Source organism: Vipera berus (assembly GCF_964194415.1).
Source record: "Vipera berus genome assembly, chromosome: 5".
NCBI classification, from domain to species: domain Eukaryota; kingdom Metazoa; phylum Chordata; class Lepidosauria; order Squamata; family Viperidae; genus Vipera; species Vipera berus.
In genome coordinates, this window is record NC_138207.1 from 82,177,172 (window position 1) to 82,195,990 (window position 18,819).

General features: G+C 38.8%; 1 protein-coding gene across 3 annotated transcripts in view; it reads left to right on the forward strand.

The window, feature by feature from the left end:
* UBE2D1 (ubiquitin conjugating enzyme E2 D1) overlaps positions 1-18,819 on the forward strand; it is a 30,333-nt gene continuing 11,514 nt past the window's right edge. Inside the window, exons 1-4 of one of the 3 annotated variants that reach the window (XM_081329240.1) lie at positions 1-197; positions 15,168-15,381; positions 17,285-17,348; positions 17,447-17,478. In XM_081329240.1, coding sequence (XP_081185366.1) covers positions 17,470-17,478 — 9 coding nt within the window. In that variant the 5' untranslated portion in view covers positions 1-197; positions 15,168-15,381; positions 17,285-17,348; positions 17,447-17,469. The remainder of the gene's footprint in view (positions 198-15,167; positions 15,382-17,284; positions 17,349-17,446; positions 17,479-18,819) is intronic. The other 2 variants (XM_081329239.1, XM_081329238.1) reach the window with 2 other exon arrangements.

The following is an 18,819-nucleotide window of genomic DNA, read 5'->3' on the forward strand; positions in this document are numbered from 1 at the left end:
ACAAAAGATCCGTCGATTGAGAAGCGGAGCGGCACCTCGGCTCCGGCCTTAACACGCCCCGCGAGCGCCCGCCCTCCCCCCCTTCCTGGAGCAGCCGACGCTCTCCTCCTCCTCCTCCTCTTCCTCCTCCTCGCAGCTTCCCCACACCGGTCCGCCCGCATTTCCCGCTGCCCATGGCGCTGAAGCGGATACAGAAGGTGAGCGCGCCCGAATGGGCCGGGCCAGGCAACCCCCCTGGTCGGTTGGGAACCCGGGCCTGGGGCGAGAGGGGGGGGGGGGAAGACGAGAGAGAGAGAGAGAGAGCGGCAGTTAAGCCAGAGTAGACTGGAGGGGAAACCGCTTTGCGTTTCGGGAAAGAGGCGTCTCTGAGGGGGAGGACAGCGGGACCCGGGCCTACCCGAAAGGACTTGAGGGCGAAAGGGGATGGAAAATAATGACTCCCCACCACCACCTTTTTATTTTTATTTTTATTTTATTTTTATTTCCCCCCCCCTTCTTTGGGAGGCAGGTTCTCTCAGAAACTCTAGGGATAATTGGGCCAACGATATTTATTGATTGATTTATTATTTATGTAATTTTAACGGGGGTTTTATTTATGCAGGGACAAATATATAATTTTTTTTTTAAAATTTGTTTTTAACTTTTGTATCTCGGTTTTTTTAATCACCCTGTAAACCGCCCTGAGTCCTTCGGGGGAAAGGGCGGTATATAAATGTAATAAAATAAAAATAAATAAATAATAAATAATTGGATTTGTACTACCGCCCTTTGGCCGAAGGACTCAGGGCGGTTTCCAGGGAATTGAAACGAGAAATACCCCAAATTGAAAACAATTGAAAAGATTGGAACAGTCCCTGAAAGAGTAAAAAAAAAGCCCAATGAAAAGGAAAATGAAAATGAAAAAAAGAGGCATTCTTCCTCTTCCTTCCCCCACCCCCCCACCCAGGGAAAAAAATGCTCCGTTCTCTTTTTTTTTTTTCGACAGGCACCCTTGTATTTCCTCCGGATTTAGTGAAATTGTCAAAATAAGGGGAGGAAATGATGCACGGGTATTTATTTTATTTTATTTATTTATTTGATTTATATACCGCCCTTCTCCTGAAGGACTCAGGGCGGTGTACAGGGCAATAAAAATAAGAATATAGGTTTTACAAGATTTAAAGTTAAATGATTCTGCCCAATGTTGTAGGTTAGTTAAAATAATGTTAAAACCCAAACCCATCACCACAGAAAAGAAGAAGAAGAAAGCTTGTCCATAGAAAACTAGCAAGTTAAGAGGTGTTTAGCCGTTCTTCGATTAAAAAAAAGAGTCTCAGTCTCCGCTGGTGTAATATTTTTTTTCCCTCCCTGGCCAACCGTTGAACCACCCAGACCCAGAATGGTTTTTTTTTCCCCAAGCAATGTTGTTCAAGGATGCTTTGCGTAGAAATTGAAGGTTAATACCCTTGAATTGAATGTTAAATGTTCCATTGCTGTAGGAAATGTTTTCCCCTTATTTGGGTGCTTTGAAAAGCTGCAACTGCTCACCACGTAAAATTAAATCTATTGCTGTCAGATTTTTTTTTGTTTTGTTTTTATTTTTTGATTTGTAGATTTTTCCTAAGGCTTTTTAACATTGCCTGGGCAAGAGAAGAAGGGGGAAAAAAGAGTTATTTCTGTACAGGCTTTTTTACTGCATCTTAGTAAATATACATATCAGACCTGGCTGGGTTGAAGTGTGTTGTAAGAGTGCCTCCTGCTCTGCTATTTTTTTTTTTTTGCAGCCTTTTGTGATGTTCTTGGAAGTGCATATGGGCAAGCAGTTGGTAGGGGTTTTTTTTTCCTACTTGGCAGGTTTTTTTGCCTAGCAGGGCAAGTGTATTTGTGTTTGGAATAAGAGGATGCGATTATGTGTATTCCACTTAAAGGTGAGGATCAACAGTCTTACTGAAGAATTAGTTTGAATAATTTGCTTCTGAATGCCTTATTTCTAAAGTAGCCTTTGCTTGTACCAGTTCTTGGAAAATTTCTGGTTTTAACTGGCTCCTTAGACTTTGCTTAATTAGTGTTAATTTTAAAATGTGAGAGGATTCAGATGTTGTCATTTGTTATTTATGTTGTTAAATTAGAGAAGCTGAGGAAGAGCAACTTAATGTCTTACCAAAAAAGAAAATGAAGTTTTTACTGATGACGTTAGCAATGGGGGTCATTTAATGAAATTTTATTTGCAAAAATAGGCAAGGAAATATTGCAGAAAACCATTATAATTACTCTAGTGTACTCTGTTCCAACCACGGGCATTGCTTTAATTGTTGGGAGATATTTTTGGGTGAAGATTTCGATCTCGGAACACTGTTCATAAAATCACCCTGTCATCTTTTCTTTCTTGAATTCACAGGGAGACCTTTGAGACAAGTTGACTACCACAGGAAATAGTATGCTGGGCTAATCATAAAAGTGTTCTTGTAATTCTTCACTTTATTAGATCTTTGTAGCCTCTTTGAGAAGTCAGTTAATTAGAAAGGCAAGGTTTAAATCAAATTATTTTTAAAAATAGAGTCCTTAGGATATGTTAAACGTTATGTCAAGGTTGAAATCTTAAGTGCCTTTAAAAAAGCCCTATTATAAATTTATTAAGAATTGCACATGTTTACATATGTCATATATTCTAATTAAGAATAAGCAACATTGCAACGTGAATGAATAATAGGAGGTAAACTTGCTTTTTAATAAAGTTAGACCCTAGTCAGATTATTAGTTTTTTCTTGGGGTACTAGGATATTTTAATATTATAAAATATTATTTATAAATATGTTGAGACCATCTAGTTGGTGGCATATTTGTTTGAAAATGTGGATGTCAAAAGGGTTTTTTTTCTCTCACTTGCCTGTATTTTTCAAGTACTCCACCAAATGGTTAGAAAGTAACAGTCAACAGCCCACTCTGGAAATGTTTCCCATAACCCAGATGTATTTGGAGTTCTATAGAAAAAAAACATTTTGTCAGGGTAAACAACTTATTTACATACACAAAATGCACTTAATAATTTGATGTTTGAAACCACAATCCTTTTTTACTCCTTTCACCATTAACTTTGTGTTTCTAAACGTATATGTAGATTTTCTGTATAGATATTGATGAAAGATTTGACTTAATATCAGATTGATCCAAAAACTTACAGAAACAGACTTTAAATGTTACATGAGATTATTTGTTTAAACTTCTGTTTTTTATTATGTTCTTAAATCTGATGATTAAGTGATTTTAAAAATATAGAGTGGATAACTGGAAATGTTCTGTTTTTGTTATCCTTAGAATAGATACAAAAGTATTTTGTTAACTAAGCAGGGAACATTTAAGAATTGAATAACAGTTGTGTCTTTAAGGCAGATAAAAATATTTGTAAGGAATTTCAGCTATATTGAATGAATTGCACTATCTCACTTGACTCGTACAATTTACTTTTTTCAGCTAAATGATTGGTAAATACCAATATCCTTATACACTATGTTAATTAAATGTGTATGATTGTTGTTGCAAGTGTAGTAATATTTCTTCCACTCATTCATATGAAAGAATCTCCATTAAGATTGTTAGAACTTTGTGAAGTTTCTGGGAGAGATTAAAATCTGAGACAGTTTCCCAATTACCCTTCCAATAAATGATATTTAACCCATATCTGAAGCTCTTTTTCCTTTTTCTGTCTTTTTGATGGAAGTCAAGGGCTGGTCAAATGTCAGTCACCTTGATGATCAGAAATTTTAACTGCAGTTTGGCCAGGTTATCTTTGTTTATATCATGACTATCATGACTAGCACATTTGAAATTGGTGTGGATCTGTTGGAGTTCCTAGCTAAACAGTATAATACTATTTTTAGTTATCCATTCAGGGTTTTTTTTCTTATATCTTAAAAAACCTCCCAATCTCCAATAGCTATATGTGTTTCAGTTTTCTGAAATCATCTTTATGATACCAGTTTGAGAGACGAGCTAGATTGAGAGATGACAAAGTGAACGGGAACTCTGGTGATAGGCAATAAGAGAAAGCAAAATAAATATAGGTAAATGAGGAAAATGACTTTAGGTTGTAGAATAAAACATTTCTTTAATAGATCAAGCATCAGAAGTAGAAACAATTTGTGAGTCTGCCAGCACTATAGCTGTTCAATCTTTGGACCTGACCTGTAACCTGCAGCTTCCCAAAGAGATTCCCCCTCAAATATTGAAAAATATACATTGAACTTCCAGTTTCTTTTCTGGCAGTGTTCAAAGAGCTTGTTTTTCCATATCTAAGTTTTGGGTTTGAACATGTGTATGTTCTGAATCTGTGTTGAATCTTAGTTTTCCATTTAAACAGTTGGGATTTCAGATAGTAGGAGAGGCTCTGTGGATCAGGGCAAATTAAGCGAGTGCACAGGGTTGCTTGAGAAGCATGCTGTAGATTGGTAAGGGTGCGTGTGTATATGCGAGAGGTACAGCATTGGTCAGGGTGTGTACGTGAGTGATGCATGGGTTGGGGAAGGTTGGGAAGAGTGCATGGGAGTGTTTGAGAAGGGCAGCATGGGTTGGAGAGAAGGGGGCGGGTGCGTAGGAGGCGCTGGGTAGATTGGGGAGGGTGTGTTGGGGCCTGCAAGTGGTGTTGTGCAGGTCAGGAAGGCGATGTCAGGATGTGTGCAGATTGTGCGAGAGGCACCATACAACTTTGGGGAGGAGGCTTGGGGATGCAGCATGGATTGGTGACCCATGTGAATGCAGAGGGATTGGGGGAGAGCGCAGGAGACGTACCCCCAGCAAATTACAAGCTTCCCTGCCAGCTTCCCTTTTACTTTCTAGGGATGCCGGCATGGAAGGTTGCAAATAGCAATCGTGTGGTCATGGGGTGCTCAGCAAATGGTTGTAAACGTAAGCAGTCAGATCACAATAATGTGACCCCCCCAGTTGTTGGGATGCACTCCAGAGACCAGTTACATCTGTCATGTAAGTTCCATTATAACTTTGAACAGTCATTGAATGAAGAATGAAGTTGAGAAACACCTAACAGCTGCTTTCGAGGAGCATTTTGCTTGCAGCAATACCCTTTCTCAAACATTTGCAGAATATTCAAAAACTTAACAGAAAGTACTTCTGCTTCTGATAACAATGGCTCAAGGTAGTCCAGAGAGCAAGAGTTCTGGATTTGAATTGCCCCCTGTGGTGCTTAAAGTGGAAACACAGCCAAGGTTTTGAAAAATGTCATGGCAGTTCAATATTTTATTGACATTGAGGGGATATTGAGGTTGGAAGCTTAAGAAAAAAATACAACTTACCAATACATTTAAATATGTATTTTGTGAATTCAAGAGATGGATTATTTGCAGCATTAGGTTTCAGATATTGCAAACAATATTTATAAATTTATTGAATTATATTTCTACTTCAATATTCTATAAAATTAAAATATGTTAAATATACAGCGTTCAGATTTCAGTCAGGAATTAAACATGTAAATGTATCTAATATATCTAACAAATGATAGCTATTTACTTGAGAAGCATATTGCTGCAGATCTCAAAAGATAATATTTCTGAGAGTTTGTGAATATAAATTGCAAAATATTTAAAAACCAATTCATAACCACTAACACCACCTCTGTTGACAACATCTAATTTCAACAGGTGAACCTGCCATCCGACACTTTGCAAAATGGCTCCGTCTTTAATATTTTCAGAAAGAAAGAAATATAGTGTTATTCCAGAGTGTAGAGGCTATTATCAAAAATACTGCCTCTCATCAACTTCTCAGAGGGAAGGTACCCATAATATTCTCTTCCAAATTAAGCAAGCAAGAAGGGCAAGTTGAACTTTTAACAAGACAATCCTGGAGATCCCTGGGAGTCAAGTCATAAAGAGCTTTATAGCCTAAAACCAGCATTTTGAACAAACTGGAAACATTTGCAGTGCTTGCACAATTGGAGTTGTGTGTCTTTAAAAACTTCCATTTCTCAGTAGATGGGCTGCTGCATTCTCTGCAAGGGCAGTTCGTGTAAAATATGTTACAGCAACTCACTTAAAGGTGATAAGGACATGAGTGGCTGTCACTAAAGGCATGTAGAGCCCCATCTGGGGCCTCAGCTGAAACTGGCTGAAGACATCTCTGGCAGTGGCTTTAACTGAAGATCCAACAACAGCTGTCAGCCTTAAACATTTGACTTACAGATCTTGTCTTAATGGAGACTTCAAGACTTCCACACTTCAACCCCTTCCAGAGTCAGTAAAAACCAGATTCCCACCTGGTTTTTAGATGAATAACATATCCATCTTGCTTCTGTCAGTTTCTCCTCATGCGGTGTTCTGCAGCTCCAGACATTGGATCAGGACTCTGCTGCATCTCCAGCTAGGTGTGGAAACAAGATTTACAGTAGGATATAATCAGCATATTGATAATAAATAATCCCAGGCAGCAAGTTTCCTCTCCCAGCAGCTTCATATAATATCTGTTAAAAAGCAAAGACGAGAGCCAAGCTAGAGGTGAGCCCTGCTGCCAACTAGAAGAACCCACTCAGGAAAGAATAGAGCTCCTATCCCAAATCCACACAGGTGACCGAGAAAGATTCTCTGGTCAAAGGTATTGAGCAGAGTGAGTGATGTGGCTTCTGTTCCATCCTGAGGCATGAATGCTGCCCAAAAGGATCCAGATGCTCTGCTATATCTGGGAAACTCTGCAACTGGACTTGGACATCCCAATGAACCAGATTCCATTCCTGAACCCCATATGGAGATTGTGTTCCATTTCCACAATGGCACTGCCTCCTATGGTCTATTCAGCCCAGCAACTTTGACATCATTCAGCATCCGTAGCTTTGCCTGGACAAACCTTTTCTGGAATTCTGTTTTAAGCCCTCAGCCTGGAAAAGTTCCAGAAATACACAGAGAACATAACAAAGTTGTTTGGTGCAATCTGATCCTATACCTAGTTGACTATCCTATTGATTTCAGTGGGCTTTGCTGTGCTTACTTCAGGTGTCAGTAACAGTGGTGGGGTATAATGAAACCATCTGGAGGTCAGTTGGAAAAAAGAACATTATTGAAATGGGTTATCAACAGCTTTCCTTGTTCAAATTTATGTGTTTTTTTTCTTTATCCATTACAATATCACTATCTTCCATTAAACTACTGGTGGTTTTGTTTTTCTATTGAGAAGTGAATGCTATATTCTATGCTCTATTTTGCTAGTTGTTTGTATATGATTTTACTTATTTGCTTCACTCTGGATTTTTTTTAAAATTTTTGCTGGTCATTGACCAACTAAATATTATTAAATTATATAAGCTCATTATAATATGGAAGCTACCTTCTGTAGGTTAGCATATGGTGAGAACTCAGTTTAATAGACTGGTTCATAAAACATACATTTGTAAACAGGGTTATGTAAGTTTGATGGGTGACTATTAGAATTTAAATAAATAATTGACTCCCCTGATTTTCTGCCAGGAGGGAACAGTTTTAGCAAAAAAAAAATTAAAAAAAGAATACCAATACCAGTATGAATTCTTGAAACAATTCACAAATACATTTTCCAGTGTAATAAATAAACATTAATTTTTATGGCTTCAGAACAAGGAATTACAAAAATATTGAAATAATATGTGGCCTAAAATAACATGTCATATATTCAGTTCCAAAGCAATGTCCTCTTTTTTCAAGATTCCCTCCCCTTGTTCCCAGCCGGTGATTACATCAATTTAGTTTTAAACGTTAAAATTGCTTCAGGTTACTACCTTAGAAAGAAATAGTCTTATTCTATATTAGGCCTCTAATGCTGGGTCCAATGTGGCAGTTACAGTTGAGATCTTTTCACTGGTTCCATTGTGCTAGTAATACACCTGCTTTTAAAAAGGATGACTGTGGTGCACTTGAATTTTTTGCAATTTAATGCTGACCTGATTTCTGACCCATCAAGTCAGAGAAAATTCACACGCTAATTCCAACAGAATTAGTTGGTTAAAAGTACAGGTTGCCCTGCTTTTTAAAGACCATTCACTCAGCAGCAGTTCAAAGCTAGTGATGCTGAATGAACGGTACTTACACCCAGTCCCTGATGTTATGGCGGTGATCAGCACTTACATCAATCACTTCTTGCTATCTCCCCCCCACCTCCAATCTCTGCCCTTTTCACCAGCCTCCCAAGTCATGGTGCAGATAGCAGTTGCCTGACAGGACGGACACCCCTCTCACCAGTGGGAGGAAGGTGGCAGCTGGGTGTAGCACAGCCAACAGATCTCAGATTGGTGAGGCTTTGTATTGTGATCCTGGGATGGTTGGCCATGGAGCTTGAGCTGGCACTTTTTGATGCCGGTAGTAGCACTGGGGGCGTGAACTACAGGTCAGGGGGCTTGTACTTCAATCCTGATGCTGCCGGGTGCCTACCACTGCTAAGAGTACAGAATGGCCACAAGGAGATTGGGGTGGGTGGTAGGAGTTCAAAAAGAGGCAGTCCCATTCCTTATCCCAGTTTGGGGCTGAGACGGACCAAGTTGGGAAAGCTTGGGTTGAGGTGGATCCTTGCCTAACGACCAGTAAAGGTCAAGGTTCCCCCGCACATGCGTGCTAGTCGTTTCCAACTCTAGGGGCCGGTGCTCATTGCCGTTTCAAAGCCGAAGAGCCAGCACTTGTCCGAGGACGTCTCCGTGGTCATGTGGCCGGCATGACTAGATGCCAGAGGCGCACGGAACGCTGTTCCCTTCCCACCGTAGTGGTCCCTATTTTTCTACTTGCATTTTTACGTGCTTTTGAACTGCTAGGTTGGCAGAAGCTGGGACGAGTGACAGGCGCTCATTCTGTTACGCGGCACTCGGGATTTGACCCGCCAAACTGCTGACCTTCTGATCGACGTCCTAACCCACTGAGCCACCCCATCCCTTGCTAATGACCAGTAGGATTTATTAAATAATTGCAGTGGGAGCTGCTGGGAGCAACTGCATCATTAAGCAATGGAAATTTTTCTCCCAGTTACCATTGTTAAATCAAGAACTAACTGTGCTATTATTTCTGTTTGGTCATGATCGGAAAACAAGCAAGTCGTTTATTTTATCTCTATAGCAATCTTTCTCAGAGAAAAATTCCAAGAAAAGTTTTAAAATCACCATAAAAACCAATAATTCTTAAGAACAGTAATGAAATTAAAAGTAATAATTTATTTCAGAAGCAAAATAAGGCAAACCTAAAAGCAGTCAAGTAGTCTCAGTGATTTTAGCATCAGCAGCTTAATTTCTTATGTAGACAGGAGCCATTAACACATACAATCTCTTGCATAATTAAGAGCATCCGCTGTGTTTCACAGTGAAGTAGATCTCTAGGAAGATTTTAGGGTAGTCAGCATTTTACAGATCTTTTATTTAATCTGGAATTGAAAATTGTAAAAAAGATCAACAGGTTTTTCCACTGCCTGCAGTTCAATAGCTTTGTTATAGGCCTTTGCTACATTCAACTTTCATGAGACTTGGAAATTGGACACTTGTGGATTCTCCTTTGGACTTGTAGTATCAGCGCTTTGCATAAATAAGTTATTTTCTCTTCTCCCTGAAACCTGAGCTCTTGGATTTAAAAAGGCACTGTGCTGGGAAAGATTTTGCCATTGGTTTCTTTGGACAAGTACACACTGAAATGACCTTTCAGGAGTGACACGCAGCACGTTTTTCAGAATAAAATTATTTTCAAATAAGCTTAATAGTTTTTGGACACCTCAGTTTCCCCAAGAAACACATTGGAAATTCTAAGAAGACCAGAGGAAAAAAAAATTTCAAATATTTTTTTCCCCTTCTGGAATTGAAGCTTTTTCAAAAATGGGTAGTGGGATGGCTATGTAAAATTATAATAAGATATTAATGCCTATTTAATACTGTGTTTAACAACTGCTATTAGTCCTTATTATGATTATAATTCTAGTGCTGCCTCAATATCTTTTTTGCATATGACATAATTTCTAATTTTCAGCTGTTTTTTACATCTAAGCTATAAATAATTAAATTAGTTAGTCCACTGCAAAATGATTTATAATAGTCCTATTTTAGGCATTTATTTTACATAAAACAAAGATATTCAAACTTTTAAAATTATAATCCTAGTTACCTTTAACTCAAGGTTATTTTCATTTCACAAAATGGTTTCCTGAATAACTATGCACAAGATATAATGTATTTATGATCCAGTCAAAAATTAATATTGTTCTGACTATGGAATTCTGTTAGCTTATTCCCTTGAAATAAAATCAATCAGCTTTCCCACTGCAAAGTCACTCCCACCCATCCAATTTGGGTGAACTTCCAGAACAGATGGGTGTGATGAAGATGTTAAATCCATCAATTCCAGTGAGATTCTCCAGTCTAAATAGCATTTGAAAGCATTAATGTTTGCCTTTAATGTATTACTGTTCTGAATATAATTTTGACTTCTGGCCTCTCTACCTTTTTGCTTCACATAGGTTTTTTTTATGGACATGTATTCTTAATGTTCCAGTTTAAAATAATCTTCACTAATTCTGTTGGTTGGAATGGTTCTTACCAAGTTTCTACCTGTAGCAGTACACTATTATTATTATTTTCTAACTTAATGTTGTCTTTTAGGCAAGAAGTAATTAACTACTAAAAATACAGTACTTAATAGTTTGTGTAAAGAATTTTTAAAAATTCTGTCCTACTGAACTGCTACACTGTATTAAGGGAATTAGTTTGTATTGAGTTGAATAAGACAAGAAATAGATTAGAACATTTTCATTTAAATTGACAACACATATAAACAGCCAAGTAGATCAATAAAGTTTGTACTAAAAAATAAAAATTTCCTTTAGTGCCTAAAAAGAGAGATTATAGCATTTTACAGTATATCACCCAAGGCATTGCTTCTTTTGTTTTATATTGGATTTAAATTTTATTTTATAAAAAGAGATACATTATGCATACTGTATACTATATCTGAAGTTGAATTGAGGGCTAGAACTGAAATATATAGATCAAACTCATGATTATCCTAGAGCTGGATTTAATACTAATATACAGGGAGGGAAAAAATTATTTGATCCCCTGCTGATTTTGTACGTTTGCCCACTGACAAAGAAATGATCGATCTAGAATTGTAATGGTAGGTTTATTTTAACAGTGAGAGACAGAATAACAAAAAAATCCAGAAAAACAACAGTTCAAAAAAAGATAAATTGATTTGCTTTTTAATGAGTGAAATAAGTATTTGATCCCCTATCAGCAAGATTTCTGGCTCCCAGGTGTCTTTTATACAGGTAATGAGCTGAGATTAGGAGCACTCTCTTAAAGGGAGTGCTCCTAATCTCAGCTTGTTACCTGTATAAAAGACACCTGTCCACAGAATCAATCAATTAACCAGATTCCAAACTCTCCACCAAGACCAAAGAGCTGTCCAAGGATGTCAGGGACAAGATTGTAGAACTAAACAAGGTTGGAATGGACTACAAGACTTATCGCCAAGCATCTTGGTGAGAAGGTGACAACAGTTGGTGAGATTATTTGCAAATGGAAGAAACACAAAATACAGTGGGACAAAAAAGTAGTCAGCCACCAATTGTGCAAGTTCTCCCACTTAAAAAGATGAGAGAGGCCTGTAATTTTCATCATAGGTATACCTCAACTATGAGAGACAAAATGGGGGGAAAGAATCCAGGAAATCACATTGTAAGATTTCTAATGAATTAATTCGTACATTCCTCAGTAAAATAAGTATTTGGTCACCTACAAACAAGATTTCTGGCTCTCACAGACCTGTAACTTCTTCTTTAAGAGGCTCCTCTGTCCCACTCGTTACCTGTATGAATGGCACCTGGTTGAACTTGTTATCAGTATAAAAGACACCAGTCCACAACCTCAAACAGTCACACTCCAAACTCCACTATGGCCAAGACCAAAGAGCTGTCGAAGGACACCAGAAACAAAATTGTAGACCTGCACCATGCTGGGAAGACTGAATTTGCAATAGGCAAGCAGCTTGGTGTGAAGAAATCAACTGTGGGAGCAATTATTAGAAAATGGAAGACATACAAGACCACTGATAATCTCCCTCGTTCTGGGGCTCCACACAAGATCTCACTCCGTGGGGTCAAAATGATCACAAGAACAGTGAGCAAAAATCCCAGAACCACACAGGGGGGACCTAGTGAATGACCTGCAGGGAGCTGGGACCAAAGTAACACAGGCTACCATCAGTAACACACTACGCCGCCAGGGACTCAAATCCTGCAGTGCCAGATGTGTCCCCCTGCTTAAGCCAGTACATGTCCGGGCCTGTCTGAAGTTTGCTAGAGAGCATTTGGATGATCCAGAACAGGATTGGGAGAATGTCATATGGTCAGATGAAACCAAAGTAGAACTTTTTGGTAAAAAGTCAACTCGTGTTTGGAGGAGAAAGAATGCTGAGTTGCATCCAAAGAACACCATACCTGTGGGGCTGTTTTTTTGCAAAGGGACCAGGACGACTGATCCGTGTAAAGGAAAGAATGAATGGGGCCATGTATCGTGAGATTTTGAGTGAAAACCTTCCATCAGCAAGGGCATTGAAGATGAAACGTGGCTGGGTCTTTCAGCATGACAATGATCCCAAACACACCGCCCGGGCAACGAAGGAGTGGCATCGTAAGAAGCATTTCAAGGTCCTGGAGTGGCCTAGCCAGTCTCCAGATCTCAACCCCATAGAAAACCTTTGGAGGGAGTTGAAAGTCCGTGCTGCCCAGCGACAGCCCCAAAACATCACTGCTCTAGAGGAGATCTGCATGGAGGAATGGGCCAAAATACCAGCAACAGTGTGTGCAAACCTTGTGAAGACTTACAGAAAACGTTTGACCTCTGTCATTGCCAACAAAGGGTATATAGCAAAGTATTGAGATGAACTTTTGTTATTGACCAAATATTTATTTCCCACCATAATTTGCAAATAAATTCGTTAGAAATTCTACAATGTGATTTCCTGGATTCTTTCCCGCCATTTTGTCTCTCATAGTTGAGATATACCTATGATGAAAATTACAGGCCTCTCTCATCTTTTTAAGTGGGAGAACTTGCACAATTGGTGGCTGACTAAATATTTTTTGTCCCACTGTAACTGTCAATCTCCCTCGGTCTGGGGATCCATGCAAGATCTCACCTTGTGGAGTTTCAGTGATCATGAGAACGGTGAGAAATCAACCCAGAACTACACGGGAGGATCTTGTCAATGATCTCAAGGCAGCTGGGGCCCTAGTCACCTAGTAAATAATTTATAACACACTACGCCGTGAAGGACTGAAATCCTGCAGCGTCAGCAAGGTCCCCCTGGCTCAAGAAAGCAATGTACAGGCCCGTCTGAAGTTTGCCAATTAACATCTGAATGATTCAAAGGAAAACTGGGTGAAAGTGTTGCGGTCAGATGAGACCAAAATTGAGCTCTTTGGCATCAACTCAACTCGCCGTATTTGGAGGAGGAGGAATGCTGCCTACGACCCCAAGAACACCATCCCCACCGTCAAACATGGAGGTGGAAACATTGTGCTTTGGGGGTGTTTTTTTGCTAAGGGGAGAGGACAACTTCACCACATCAAAAGGACGATGGATGGGGCCATGTACCATCAAGTCTTTGGTGAGAACCTCCTTCCCACAGCCAGGGCATTGAAAATGGGTCATGGATGGGTATTCCAGCATGACAAGTGACCCAAAACACATGGCCAAGGCAACAAATGAGTGGCTTGAGAAGAAGCACATTAAGGTCCTGGAGGGGCCTAGCCAGTCTCCAGACTTTAATCCCATAGAAAACCTTGTGGAGGAAACTGGAGATTTTAGCTGCCAAATGTCAGCCTCAAAACCTTAATGACTTGGAGAGAATCTGCAAAGGGGAGTGGGACAAAATCTCTCCTGAGATGTGTGCAAACTTGGTGGCCAACTACAAGAAACATCTGACCTCTTTGATTGCCAACAAGGGTTTTGCCACCAAGTACTAAGTCAGGTTCTGTGAAGGGGTCAAATACTTATTTCACTGATTAAAATGCAAATCAATTTATAACTTTTTTTGAAATGCGTTTTTCTGGATATATTTTTTTGTTATTCTCTCACTGTTAAACCTACCATTAAAATTATAGACTGATCATTTCTTTGTCGGTGGGCACACATACAAAATCAACAGGGGATCAAATAGTTTTCCCCCCTCACTGTATGTTTTTTTGCTTCTGTGACTCTGCATACATTTCAACACATATTAAAATTATTTGGGCCATCAAATCTAATCCTGGTCTTTCATGCAGGTATTCAGATTAAAACATCCATGACAGATGTCTAGCTTCTAATTGAACACATTCAATAAATTGCCTTCCCTGATTAACTGGGTTCACAGTCAAGCTATTGTTACTATTAGAATTTTGTTTTCTAATATTCAGTTGAGGTCTGCCTTAATGTAATTTAAATCTACTAATTTTGATTCCTATTCCCTGGGAGCACCCTGAGGTCAGATCAAGTCCTAGCCATTGTCTGTGACATCTTTCTGGGTATTTTAGGTATTTATCTACAGTTTAGTCATATATTCTTTCAAGTTTGTCTTTTCAAGCTAAATATCCCCAGATATTTAGTCATGGGACTTAGTTTCTAGATCAGGGATCCCCAACCTATGGGCCGGTACCGGTCCATGGCCTCCGGGCCGCAGAAATGGCTGGCGAGTGCGGACACGTGTGCATGCATCCTCCCCACTTGTGCTAGTGCTGCTGTGTGGGTGCTAGGAGCCCCGTTTGCCATTGCACGGGTGCTAGCACCGCCCCCAGCATAATGCGGGTACTAGTGCCCCACGTGCACAGGCACTAGCACCCTGTTTGCACAGGTGTGCAGGCGCCAGTGTCGCCACCAACACTGCCATGGGTGGGCGTGCGCCCCGCTTGTACATGCAAGCGCTAGCGCACCGCCACACGCGTAGACATTTTGCACATGCGAGCACGCGTACATTTCCCTGCTCCTTTCTTTCCCTCCAGGCCACCAACCCAGAAAATTTGGGGAGCTCTGTTCTAGATCACTCTTGTGTCCTTCCCCCCCAATATCTGTTCCAGGTTCTCTAAATCATTATTGCTATTTAATGCTAAGAATTGCACATAATACTTGAGAAATGGTAGACTACTTAGAGAAATCTATTTTTCTTACTTACCAGGATAATATTGAATTTTATTTCTGTTTTCTACAGTATAAACCTACCCAATTTTATGCCTGAAAATTTGAGAAGCATTTCCTTCACATCAAAGTCATGAAAAAAAAATTACTGAAGAGTACCAGATTCAGGACTGATTTCATTTCATCACTCCACTTGATATCACACTCAGGTAGAAGAACTCTTGAGCAGGCTTCAGATACATTTCTTGGACCAGCGATGTACAGTATTCGTTGCCTTCTTTTAACTGGTAATCTTGCTAAGCAGGATAGTTTGGGTTCTTTGTCAAATACTTCAATTACATTAAGATCTATTCTGTCTATAGCATTCCCCAAATCTACTCAATCCATGATAACCACTGGTAATCGCAGTTTCATTTTTAAGGGTGTTTGGATCATCCTTTTTACAGTATGGTCTGGAATCTTCCCAAGTTCCCTTTTCTCCCTTCTTGAAGATAAATATAATATTTGTTCTCCAGTTGTCTGGAATTTCATCGTTTCTCCAAGAGTTGTCAAAGGCATCATGGCACGCCTGATAATCAGCAAATTCCTTCATACCATAAAATCTAGTTCATCTAATTTTGGAGATATCATCTCACTTCAAGTGAGCAGGTATTCCACGACTGCATTTCATCCTGCCCCTTCATCCTGCTCTTTACATTTGCCAAATGGAACGTCTACAATGGTGGTGGCGAACCTATGGCACGTGTGCCACAGGTGGCACGCAGAGCCCTCTCTGTGGGCATGTGTGCTGTCGCCCCAGTCCTAGGCCTTCAGCTGGGTTCTATAAAATCTTTTCGCTTTAGGCCTCTGCAGCCATGTGCAAAAAACAAAAAAGGTTCAATCAATCAATTTCAACTTCTCGTGGGGAAAAAAAAAGATCTCGCAAAGTTGGAATTGAGTGATTGAACTTTTTAGTCCCACCCAGTCTGCCGTTACCACAGCCATGCCCACCCAATTTGCCACACCCACCCAATGGGCCATGCCCACCCAGCACCCAACGGTACATAAGTGGGTTTTGTCTCTAAAAGGTTCGCCATCACTGGACTACAAGAATAGGTTCTGCTTTTTCTGTGTGACCTGTTAGCATTTTGTCGTTTTCACTGAGCAGCTAATTCTTTTACCTTTTGTTATGAATACAACTTGGGACGCTCTTGTTAATAATTCATTGATTTTTGCATCTTCACCAATATCAGCTCATTTGGAGCTATAGCTTTTCTGACAACTGTAATTCTGGGCTGAATAAATGAGTTTATTTAAAACACATGCAAGCTGAGCTTTGCATTTGAAAATGAAGCAGATGGGCATTGAAAATGAGTCATTTTAGTCGTATTAAATTGCTTATGAAATTCTTTCACAAAAGAACCCCTTTGGCCCAATCATTTGGCATCCCTGGAAGCTTGCATTTTCAGGCAGTTGGAGAGCTGATGCAGTTATGACGTTCTTAAAGTAGGGCTTTATTATGTTAATACTTTTTAATATACTTTATTACTATAGTATATGTAAGTTCATTTCTGTTGTAATGTAAAAAAACAAATGAAGTACAACATACATTAATATTTGTATACTCGGGTTAGAATTAAAGTTTGTAGACTTATTGCTCTTCATATATATATTGTATGCCCGAGAATGTTATTTTTACCTCTTAGAAACTTCTAATTTAGTTTGCATTGTTAATGAAATTGTGCAATAGCTAATAAAATAATAACTTCAAAACATGGTAGTATAAATTATCACTGGCTCTTTCCTTGGCCCATGCAGGGTTTTGACTTAATTCATTGCAGAGGTCTACTCAGATTAAATCATGCTCAACTTTTTCCTTAACTCTTATTTAATCAGGGTGTTTGGAAGTCTGCATTTATGTCTTTCCGCATAGGCTAACAACTTTAGAATTGAAATAATATGGGAGTCATTGATTGTATTCATGAAAATGTATAAAATACATTAAATGTATGGAGATCAGTTATCTCACAGTAATGCTCAATACTAATTATCTTAGTTCCATTGTACATTTATTGAATTTTACATTGACTAAAATTTATTTTGATTTTTTTTAGTTATACATTTTGATCAAATCAATAAATTGGATCCAAATTTGAATAATTAATTTTGAGTTTGCTTATAACCTTCCAAATGTTTTTATGTTTCTTACAGGAGCTAAGTGATCTGCAGCGTGATCCACCTGCACATTGTTCGGCTGGACCTGTTGGAGATGACTGTAAGAGCTTTATAGTTGATGGCAAAATATTTTATTTATTTATAATGTATGTCGTAGTTAAATATTTAGTAAGGTAAATAATATTTTGTGTTTTTCAGTGTTTCATTGGCAAGCAACTATTATGGGACCTGTAAGTATGTAATTTTTATAACTGAGTTCATTTTTTGTTTACTTTATTAATCATAAACTACATTTTAATGTAATTGATTTCTGCATATGTATCTTAACCTAAATTCAAACGTATATTGTTTAGGTTTAGCACAGAGTGATGTGTGAATAAAGTCAGTGAATAAATTTTGGTTGGCTCTAAATAGTAATAGTAGAGTGTAGGAATGAGGTGTTGTATATATCCTGCACTCCAGCCCCCTACATTGCCACTTACTGGTTATCAAATCTTAGGCATTCCTGGACATACAGAATGTTAGGTTGGCTTCTAATAAAACTCTTCTCATCTGGGATGTGATCTTGGCTGAGTGAAGCAGCTTGGTATATATTACTGAGACCCATCTCAGCAAATAAGAAAATGCAAACTAATACTATATTGTAGGAAGTTGCTATGTGGCTTGTAATATATTCTGAGGTTTCAGAAGCCACCTTGTATAAAATCCTTCTTAAATACCTTTAAAAACTAAATAGAAGGAAAACCATTTCTCACTGATTAAACCAGTTTCTGATTACAAAATTATATGTTGACTGTTTAATATATAGTACTGTACAAAAGTTTTAGGCAGTTGGGTAAAATGCTGTAAATTAAGAATGCTTTCAGAAATAGAAGTGTTAATAGTTTATTTTTATTATTTAACAAAATGGAAAGTAAATGAACAGAAAAGAAATCCAAATCAAATCAATATTTGGTGATTAAATGACAGAATGTGTTTGTCGGGACTTATTACATACATTTGATGAAGTGGATTCTGATCCATGAACACTTATATAATACACGGTGTGCACAACTATTGGGCAAGTGAGTATTTTCATGCGTTATTTTCCACCTTCAAGCTGTATAAACTTGAATGCTTAGTGGATATAAGCATATCAGGAGGTGTGTATTTGTGTAATATGGGAGGGTGTGGCCTAAGGAGATCAACACCCTATATCAAGGTGTGCATAATTATTAGGCAGCTTCTTTTCCTCAGGCAAAATGGGCCAAAAAAGAGATGTAACTGACTCTGAAAAGTCAAAAATTGTAAAAAAATAAAATAAAAAAAATCAGAGGGATGCAGCACTCTTGAAATTACTAAGATACTGGGGCGTGATCACAGAACCATCAAAACGTTTTGTTGCAAATAGTCAACAGGGTCGCAAGAAACGTGTAGACGCACATTAACTGACAAAGAATTGAGAAAAATCAAACGTGAAGCTACCAGGAACCTGTTGTCCTCCAGTGCTGTCATATTCCAGAACTGCGACCTACCTGGAGTGCCCAGAAGTTCAAGGTGTTCAGTGCTCAGAGACGTGGCCAAGGTAAGGA